This window comes from Egretta garzetta, unplaced genomic scaffold (genome assembly GCF_000687185.1).
Source record: "Egretta garzetta isolate BGI_Z169 unplaced genomic scaffold, ASM68718v1 scaffold417, whole genome shotgun sequence".
In the NCBI taxonomy this organism is placed as follows: domain Eukaryota; kingdom Metazoa; phylum Chordata; class Aves; order Pelecaniformes; family Ardeidae; genus Egretta; species Egretta garzetta.
The window spans coordinates 1,128,299-1,138,537 of NW_009260227.1; the positions used below are offsets into that span (position 1 = coordinate 1,128,299).

At 50.9% G+C, this 10,239-nt stretch overlaps 1 protein-coding gene across 1 annotated transcript in view; it reads left to right on the plus strand.

Moving 5' to 3' along the window:
- The window catches only part of COL5A1 (collagen type V alpha 1 chain), a 130,971-nt gene that overhangs the window by 104,784 nt on the left and 15,948 nt on the right, over positions 1–10,239 (plus strand). The window contains 16 exon segments of the mRNA XM_009642264.2: positions 1,437–1,544; positions 1,737–1,826; positions 1,919–1,972; positions 2,589–2,696; positions 4,422–4,529; positions 5,153–5,206; positions 5,816–5,869; positions 6,068–6,175; positions 6,259–6,312; positions 6,399–6,506; positions 6,643–6,696; positions 7,073–7,180; positions 8,265–8,318; positions 8,693–8,746; positions 9,194–9,247; positions 9,681–9,734. Coding sequence (XP_009640559.2) covers positions 1,437–1,544; positions 1,737–1,826; positions 1,919–1,972; positions 2,589–2,696; positions 4,422–4,529; positions 5,153–5,206; positions 5,816–5,869; positions 6,068–6,175; positions 6,259–6,312; positions 6,399–6,506; positions 6,643–6,696; positions 7,073–7,180; positions 8,265–8,318; positions 8,693–8,746; positions 9,194–9,247; positions 9,681–9,734 — 1,224 coding nt within the window.

The window sequence follows — 10,239 nt, forward strand, 5'->3', positions numbered from 1 at the left end:
CACACAGCTCCGATGGTGCAGCTGGAGCCTCTGGAGCTGCAGGTCAGAGAGCACAGAGGCTCCTCTTCCAGGGGAGGCAAAGTCATGTCGAAGCAAGCTTGATGGCTTTGAAATTCCTGGCCAGGGTGTGAAATACCCCAGTGGGTCCCAGCCCACCACCCCAGTGGGTCCCAGCCCACCCTGTCGGGGCATTAGGATGGCATTTAGACAAACGAGGCCGAAGGCTGCTGTAAATAAGGTGGCTCCTGTGAACTTCACAGAACTACCTTGGTGCAGAATTGGTGTAGGATGAGAGACCGACCATCTACACACCACCTGGCTAGAAGACCTTAAGCAGCCAGAGAATTAAAGGAGCTGCTGGGGTGTTCAGGACAGTGTGAGCGTGATGCAAGAGTGCTCTTACACATGGCTATGAAGAAACGCATCCCTCTTTAATATAAAGTGCTGCTAGATTCTGTCAGAGTTGGGCTATTTTTCTGTTAGTTACAGTGAACTCTGTGCAATCTGGGAATAGTAAGTGCACCACCAGAATCTGTACACCTCAAGCGCAGCCATGCAATGCTCGTGCATCAGTTTTGTAGGCAGAGTAGGACTGGCTTTGGGTCGAGTCTTTCCTGAACTGCTGGGGAGGTTGCTCTTTAATTGCAAAATAATTAATTTGTCCTCTTTAATGATAGTGTAAAGTCCCTGATTTGTAAATTCCCTGATTAGGGGCAATTCCCTGACTGTGTCTGTCTTCTCAAGTGCAAATTAGGTTCTATGGCAATTTTATTTGGCTCTGCTGCGCGTAGTTAGCATGATCTGTGGCTGCTGAGCGATCGCTATGTTATCGTTCTGCTTACACTGAGTGGCACCCTGCAGCGTGACATGAATTACAACCATTGTCCCAGCGGACACCGGCGTGCGGGGACGTTAGAGTATGGTGCATATGGCTTTTGTCCTCCTCCAAAATGGGCCACCTGGGAACCTTCTGCACCGGGCCTTATGTTACACTCATCACCATTAGTGCCCGCGTACAGCAGAGGCAGTCAGTAATTGCCGTGTAGTACAAGCCTAATCCATTATTTATGCCCCATATAAGGAAGAATCATACGATTGTGGAGTACTTGGGAAGTTTTCAATTACAAAAAAAAAAAAACCAAACCCCTAAGCATAGTAATTGTAGTAATAATCTCGTTTATGTGAATGCTTTCATTCCAGAGGTTCCCAATGCCTCTAGTCTGCCAAGTGCGATGTTGCCCACTTCCAAAGCAAGGTCCCTTTAGATGCCAGAGGAGGCATCTCTCCAGGGATTCCTGGTGGCACTGCAGGGGACAGCTAAGGAGCATCTTCCAACCCATTGCAACCTAAAGGAATAAACTGATAACCTGCACCTCTTCCTTCATTGTTCACTCTGCTGATACCCAACACCTTCTCCCCAACCTCTCTTTCTTCAGGGTCCAACTGGTGAGACTGGGCCAATGGGTGAGCGGGGACATCCAGGCCCTCCAGGTCCCCCGGGTGAACAAGGTCTTCCTGGCCTCACTGGAAAAGAAGGGACCAAGGTAGGGACCAGCAGCCTCCTGAATTCACTCTCCTTGCGAGCCTGATCGCCTGCCTCTCTCCCAGAGGTGGAGAGGGGCGATGCGGAAAAGACAAGATGTTTGGCAATGTCTCATCACAACTTCAGCCCAGAGGAAGGAGCTGGGTCTCTGTGGAGTCTGCAGATCCTCAGCTATTTATCACTGTCGTTGCAGGGGGACCCGGGTCCCGCCGGCCTCCCAGGGAAGGACGGTCCCCCGGGCTTGCGAGGCTTCCCCGGAGAGAGAGGTCTCCCTGGCCCCATTGTGAGTAGAGGCTGCCCAGTCCTTCCAGCGGGAAGGATGCCCAGGCAGTGCAGCACCCATCTCCCAAAATGCCTTTGTTTTCCTCCCTCCAGGGTGCTCCAGGGCTGAAAGGCAACGAAGGTCCCCCAGGCCCCCCAGGTCCAGCAGTGAGTATTCTTGCCCTTACAGGCACCACCTAACACATTTACAAGCTTGGCACGGCAAAGCGGAGGGTTAGTCACAGCTCAGTGCTTTATCCGTTATTTCCTTTGCGCTAACGAACGACTTGCTGGATATTGCTTTATTTTACAAGGCACGCGTGTAATAGCTCAGTCATTTTGTGGTGTCAGCTATGAACACACGTGTCAAGCTGAGGGAACTGGAGTGATTCAGGGCATCAAGAATTTTGCTTCTAAGTCACCTACTTTCCCTCTGAAAGTTGTCCCCTCTTGAGATTAGTGCTCAGTGCAGCCCTCCTGGAAGAAAATATTCATCATCCAACCCTCCCTGCTGCATTGGCCATGAAGTGGCTCATGCTCTTGTTCCAAGGTGATAATGTGCTCCCAGGAACTGAGCTCCCTGCACCATCCAGAGGAGAACCCAACCCTTCCAGGGATTTTAATTAAAAAAAGACTTGCAAGACCCCTTGGGCTGATGGTACCAAGTCGTCACATGGCAGCCACCCCATCACATGTGCTTACTTGGAATGCATTGGCTGGATTTCTTTCTGTCTGCGTGTAGATAAAGCTTGATACTCCAGTTAATGCTTCCTTCTCCGAACAGGGCTCTCCTGGCGAGCGCGGTCCCGCGGGATCAGCCGGCCCGATAGGCTTGCCAGGGCGACCCGGCCCCCAGGGACCTCCAGGACCCGCAGGTGAAAAAGGAGCCCCAGTAAGTACCAGTATAAATATTAACAGCTGTGGGTCAAATAGAAATGTGGCTAGTAGGAAGCTGAGCACGGAGACTTTCCCTGGGACAGGTATATAAAAGATTAAAAAAAAAAAAAGAAGGAATTCAATTGGGAAGGAATTTTCTCATCTTGGGTGCATCAAACCACTGAACGTAGCTGCTCAACTTGGGACACCCGTGCTATCAAAAATGGATGTGATCCCAGGGAGCGAAATGTCTTCAGGCAACGAGAAGGGATGAGGACTGAACAGGTAAAATGCCAGCCTGTGTGACCTCCTGGTGACAGGCAGCCAAAGGACGGGCCTCTGGGCGGAGAAATGAGCCGACCCCATCATGCTTAGGAGGATGCAACGGCAGCAGCGGTTTCCACAAAGCCTAAATAAATCCTTACCCGCACCATGCTCTGGCCAAGGGCCAGCCCAGGAGGATGCTGTGGAGGTTTCGGTTCCGCTTCGCGGGATGCCGCGTGTTGCCGCAGCACCAGCGTTCCCAGGCATCTTGCTGGCACCCATGGGAAGAGCTGCTCTCAGCAGGAGCCGGAGCGGCGCGCGGCTGAGTCCTGCCATATGGTCCCTCTCCCCAGTGCTCACCAGCCTGCCCGCGCAAACTCGCACGTCTTTCGCTCCCCAGGCACGCGCGTGAAATGTCACGTGCGGGCAGGAGAGCGTGGGCTGGGGTGGCTATTTCTGTCCCTGAAGAGCACAGCGCCGTGACAGTCCCCAGGAGGAAAACTCTGCCGCCGATTCGCTCCCCAGTGGGTTTGCAGGGACTTTTGTGTTGCCTGCCTCCAACTTCAGCTCAGCTTCAGACCCAGCAAAATGAGCAGGCGCTGGTATGGGTGATTTCAGACTAGATGAGGACACTTAGGGTGATTGATTGTTGTTATCAAAAGTGTTTATCAGCCACTGCATTCCACATTTGCTGGCTTATTAGAAACTCCAGCAGCTAGTCCAGAGGCAAGAATTTCCTGGTGAATCAGCTTTATGAACATCTGTCCTGCCAAGTACCTATATGATGTATCAGTGGGTAGATGAATAGGCAATTTAGGTGGCATCTAATTATTCAGCAGAGAGCACCCAGGATTCAGATGCATTTAAATTATGTACAAGAAAACTGAAAAATATCCACTCTTCGGTTCCTATAAACAAACAAATTTGATTGAAGGCTCCAGGTCTGAGGAATAAGCAGGGGCCCAGCAGAGATTGCTTAATTCACTTCAGGTGTTTTCCTTTGTTTGGAACCTCAGGAGGGAGCTCGGGGCCTCCTGGGAAAACCCCCAAAGTTTGGGGATCAGCCAGGGAGGGAGCAGGCACTGAGTGCTGGGAGAACCAGGACCAGAATCAGTAAAAACTGGCTTGTTTTGGGAATAAAATTGGTTGAGGTCCTGTTTATCATCCAGCGAGAGATGGCCAAGGGTTCAGATTAAATCTGATTATATTGCTGTAGCAGTGAAATTGCAGCTGTGATCTGGGTATTCACCGTTTAGATGTGTTTGTCCTTTCTTTCTCTCTCCAGATAGAAATTTTGTCCTGTTTCAGGCAGCGAGCACAGAGAGCCTGATGAAATAACAGCTGGAAACCGGTTTTGCTATACATGCCCATACAGTCAGGGGTCATTAGCAGCTAATAAAATGTTAATGGGGTGTAATGGGTTGGTTGGAGGGTGGAGGAGAGCTCTGTATGACCTGCCTGCTCTTTCTGCTTCCAGGGCGAGAAGGGTCCGCAAGGACCAGCTGGTCGGGACGGCATCCAGGGCCCGGTGGGGCTCCCAGGTCCAGCAGGTCCTGTCGGCCCCCCCGGAGAGGATGGAGACAAGGTGGGAGCAGCTCCTTGCTCTGCAGGGTCACTCTGGGAAGGAACCGGGCAACGTGCCCCGTGGCCACCATGCCGACCTGCTGCTTCCTCCGCATCGGGTTGGGTGTGCTGCTGGTCACAGTACAAGGATATTTTACGGCACCAGCCATCCCGCGAGATGGGCAGCGTCCAACCCGGGGAGCAGCAGGCAGCCTGTGCCGCGTGTGCTCTGCCAGCCAAGCCGCTTGCTGAAATCCCGTTATCCTCCCCCGAAGCCTGTAGCAGGTGGCCTGCCCGCGGGTGCCTGGCCTTTCCAAATTAATTACCTTTCCCCACTCTCTCATTAAGCCCCTCCAGACTGGAGGATTCGTAGAAAACATTAGGTGGGACGAATCGCTCATCGCCGCTAACAAGGTCTGCAAAATGATGCTTCTTGTATCCCATGGCAGCTAAGGAAAGCTTTAGGATGTAAAAGGGTTTGGTTACACCTGGAGCGGCCAAATCTCGGGCCTTTTTCAGAACATTCCGGGGTATTTCTGTGGGAATTGGCATCTCTGGGATGGGGATGCAGACACACGGGGACTGTTGCTTGAACGTTGAGATCGGTCACCAAGTGAACTAACTGTGCCCCTTTGTACCCGGCAGGGGGAGATCGGGGAGCCTGGCCAGAAGGGCAGCAAGGGCGACAAAGGGGAGCAGGTGAGTGGGGTGGACATTGCCGTGGCCGCTTCCCTGGAGGAGCCTGGTTATGTCGTGTGACTTGCTGGAAACAGAAAACAGGATCAAACTATTTTTTCTCTATCATTGCTTCATCTTCTTTCCTTCACCAAGTACCCACATAATGTAAAAAAGAGTGAGTGCCTGAAGTGTGAGCCCTCCAGCTCCCAGGAACACACCGAGATGTTCTCATGTCACCCATGTGCTGTGTAAATATCTGTGAAACATTAGCAGCCCTTGCCATTGAAGTTGGGTGTTCGGCTGTAGTTCCTTTTCTAGTTGCTTGCAGCCCACTGAAGCACCCTTTGGGCGCTGCTCAGAGCCTGAGGAGGACAAATGACACCTAAGTAGAGAGAACTGAGTGGTGTGATACTGCTTTGCTGGAGCAAAAACGTGTTTAGATGTGTCTGCGTTGGCACCATGGCTGGGGAATGCTGGTGTGGCTGGGGAGACCTGGACCTGTGCTCCCTCTCTGGTTTGGGAATTCATGCACATTTAGTGGAGGCTGCATTGAAGGGCATCGCCTTTTCCAGGGGAGTTTTTTTTACTCTGTGCTCCTAACGCTGACATTGCGCTTCTGTTTCACGACAGGGTCCACCAGGTCCTACCGGCCCGCAGGGTCCGATCGGTCAGCCTGGCCCAGCTGTGAGTATTGTCCCCTGTTGGCAGAAATCCCCTTTCTTGCCATAAAATCTCCTGGAAAGCTCTGCAAGGGCCCGCAGTTTCTGCCTGGCACTGCTGATTCCCAGGGCATTGCTGCTGGCTGCAGCAGGAGGTGGTGGGGATGGAGCTTTGCATCTGCCGTGTGGCTTTGCCAAGCTGCGTTAGACTCTTTCCTCGTAGGGTGCCGATGGAGAGCCAGGTCCCAGGGGACAGCAAGGCCTCTTTGGTCAGAAAGGTGATGAAGGACCCCGAGGTTTCCCTGGTCCCCCCGGCCCAGTGGGCTTGCAGGTAATTTGTAGCATTGAGTGAGGGCTTAGAGTAATGAGAGCTGGGATGTTCACAGCTAAAACTCATCCTCTCCACCTCCACAGGGCTTGCCTGGACCGCCTGGTGAGAAGGGAGAAACAGGTGATGTTGGGCAAATGGTAAGATGCTTTCACACTTCTTTTTTCATCACTGACAGGCATTGCTCCAAGAAACATGTCTTAAATTTGTTTCCCCTTTCTCTCAGGGCCCGCCAGGCCCACCTGGACCTAGAGGTCCATCTGGACCACCGGGAGCAGATGGTCCACAGGGTCCTCCTGGGGGAATAGGAAATCCTGGTGCAGTAGGAGAGAAGGTAAAGCATCCAGACAAACCCAGTCGAAGCCCGCAGGAGTTTGCTACAACGTTTGTGCAGGGGCTTTGCTACCTCAGCAGAAAACTCAACACCCTGCAGAAATATAACGGTGATCACCCCCTTTTCCCCTCTGCAGGGTGAACCTGGTGAATCTGGTGAGCCCGGTCTTCCCGGCGAGGTTGGCCTCCCGGTAAGTACACTCCGGGGGGGGCTCTTGCTCTGATGGAGAAGAGCTTTTCTTCAGTGGTGTCCCCTGAGGAGCTGGTTGAAGGGGGGTCGGAGAGGCATGGATGTGGATGGGGCTGCAGGGACTGAACCAGTTTGGGTATCGGGCGACACGTCGCCATGTTACTGGGTATTTATAGCATAGCATTTAGTCACCGAATATGGGCTACCCACGACTGAACGACATGAACACCATTTAATCTTTGTGGGAAGGGACTGCTAAATCACATCCTCGTGTTTTGAGATACAAACAGAGCTCCTGTCTCAGAATTGCTTAAAGGATAAGTAGAGATCGGTAAGTTGTTTCCCTGGATAATAGAAACACCCTTTCTCCCTTACAGGGTCCTAAAGGTGAAAGAGGTGAAAAGGGTGAAGCAGGTCCCTCTGGTGCTGCTGGTCCACCTGGCCCCAAAGGTCCGCCAGGCGATGACGGTCCCAAAGGCAGCCCTGTAAGTACCCCCTCCTGTCCAAGCAGTGCTTCCTTGTCTTGCCCAGCAGAGACTTCTGTGTGAAAAGATGTTTTCCGGAGATTTTAATGGAAATTTCAAATAGTTTACCAGCCAGAGAATTGCTCCTCTAATTGATCCGTGATATTAATCCCTTTCTTTAGGGTGCTGATGAGGAAAAGACCCAGCTGTAGCATATCTCCTAGCAATACTTGAATTATTAAGGTTTTTTGCAGGCTATCAGAAAACTCACCCCTATGGAGAGGGTCTGCAGTAGGTTTGCGTTGTGCTTAAGCTTATGTATTGCCAAGGTCCTCTGCATCAGAGCAGAGCTTCCAAACTAGCGCAGAGGAGATCTATGTGAATTTGGGAGTTGCACCTCTAGGGTCAGATCCTTGCTGATGCTGATTGCTGCAGCTCTATTGAAGCCAGTAGTGCTATACTGATTTACGCCAGATGACAATGGTACCGTATTTATCTTGCCGGCTTCTTTGATGCTTGCTGGCTGAAGAAATTTGTTATGCACTAAGCAAAGATGGCATGGAACAGCAGAGGAGGCAGGGGAGTTAGTCATCTCTCTTAACAGATGGGGCTTTGGGCTAGCGCATTATTGGGTGAAGCCTGTTGTCTGAATGGTGGTCTCAGAATCATTTGAAGTGCACAATAGACGTTGTACGGAGAAGAATGGTGAAGTGTTTCAGTCATTAAAGGCTTTGAGAGGATCTTCATGTGAAAAATGTTGCACATCATGTAGTAAGCAAAAGCAAAATCTTCTAATCTGCCCGTTCCCCAAAGCTGCACACGTTTCGCTGTCACTTGTCCAATGTATTTATGAAAAACCAGATGAAAGTCCCAGCCTTGACACTGGAGCTTTGTGTAGTCTGGATGTAGAGCTGAACTCGTTGCTGTGACAGGATGAAATTAATGAAGACACAAAAGATGGGATGTGATTTGGGATTGTGTTGGAGGGTAGGGAACTGGGGTTTTGCTCCGTGCGTTGACTCCCCATTGTCGCTGGGATAACAACTCTGCAAGTCTCCAGATGCAGTATCTTTGACTTGGGGATATCCTTCTTCTCTCCTTACAGGGTCCCGTTGGTTTCCCTGGTGACCCTGGTCCTCCTGGAGAACCCGGTCCAGCTGTAAGTGTTTGTCTCATGGCAGGGCAGTCAGGTTCCTCCTCTTGGTTTAGTGAAATACAACTGTGTGCAGTTCGTTCACCAGCAGCTCCTCCGGCGTTTACTCTGCCTTTACTTGGGCAAGAGTAGGAAGTCCCAGTGTAAGACTGTTTGTCTGACCGTGCCACAACCTTTGGGGCAGTAGCTGCACGGATGCTGCTATCCACAGTATTTGATGCAGGATGTTTGCTGTTGCCAGTGTTCTCAACAGCCGATGGGAAGGGGTGGTGGCCAGTGACATGAAGACCAGCTGAACCACATCTGCTGCTGCTAACACGCTGCTCAACTCTCTTCAGACCCTAAATACGCCTGCTTGTTCCTTTCTTCTCCCTTTTTAGGGTCAAGATGGTCCCCCTGGTGACAAAGGCGATGATGGCGAACCTGGACAGACTGTGAGTAACTCGATAGATGTTCCCCATCAGTCCCCACTGTTTCTGTGTGTGGGTCCAAGGACTTCTAACACAGAAGGCCATACAGCATCTAATTCCCACCAGCTTCTGCTGCACTGGTCCCCTGATGCCTGTCCCCCCTGTCTGTGTCAGCCTGGCTGCTGCCATCCATCCAGGCTGCCCAGCAGTAAATCCCAAAAGCAAGAATTAACTTACGGAAAAACAAAATCGAGTCTTTCATTTTAACTTTGCCGTGCCTTATGGTATTTCATGGTGGGAAGGGATAAAACAAGATACCACCTGCACCCCCGAGGAGGTGTCGGGAGTTGTGCTGGCCGCCCACGCCTTGGCTTAGCACAACCTCTAGATCTTGACTCAAGTTTTCCATGGTTGCTCCTCCCTCCCGCGTCTCGTGGTGCAGTTATGGCTTGTTCTCCCTTCTCCATCTAGGGTTCCCCTGGTCCCACTGGAGAGCCAGGCCCCTCTGGACCCCCAGGGAAAAGGGTAAGCTGATGGTTTAGGAGTATTTTTCCAAATGTGTTTGTATTGACTCTTTGAAGCTCATGTTGTTACTAGGTCTACAGTAAATGCAAGGCAGTAGTGTGTAAAATAAATAATAATAATAATAAAAAAAATTGATGCACCATCCACAGCCATTAAAAATTGACGGGAAGTTGTCAACCAAATCCCTTGGATTTTTTTGAGATTTTAACACGCAAAAGAAAATACATGTATGAGGTGCTCCTGCTCTTCCTGCCTTGCTGGCAGAGCCTGGGGATTCATTTAGCAGGAAGCTAATTTAAAAAGCTTTTCAGAGATATTTGTCTCCATTTTGTCTTCTTCCCTGGGGCTGTAGCATCATTTTGCTAATTCCAACAGACCATTTCAGATCAGTGTGATCTAATTGTGTTCTGCATCTATTTTGTGCTTTCTCTAGGGCCCTCCTGGTCCAGCCGGTCCCGAAGGAAGGCAAGGAGAGAAAGGAGCCAAGGTAAGAGCTGAGTGGGATTTCACTGCTACCACCTCCTTTGTATGCCAAAAGGATCACCCTCTGACAACGCTGGTGTTTGAAAGACAGCAATTTGATTTTGCTGCGTGTTACAGCAAATTAGGCTGAATCTGGGGGCATTGGCCTCAAATCTAAGCATGTTTCATCTTTTAACAAACTCTGTGGAGATAATTAGAGCTTGCTAAGGTCACGGGAATGTTTTTCTTGTTTTGAAATGACAAAGCACCGTATTTGGCAATCTAATATGTTGTAAATCATACGGCACGCACAGCCCTACGTCCTGTCCCAGGGGTCACAGAGCATTATTGGATGGTGATAATTTCAGTAGAGGTGGTGGGGAAATGCAGAGTGGGATTGCAAATTATAGATGCTGTTGTTGCGGCAGCCACGGGAATGCTGATGGTGGAAGATGTCCGCTGCGAACTCATCTCCCAGGACACAACCAAGGAAAGCTTCCTTGCTCTGGAGAGCTCGCAGCCAAAGGGGC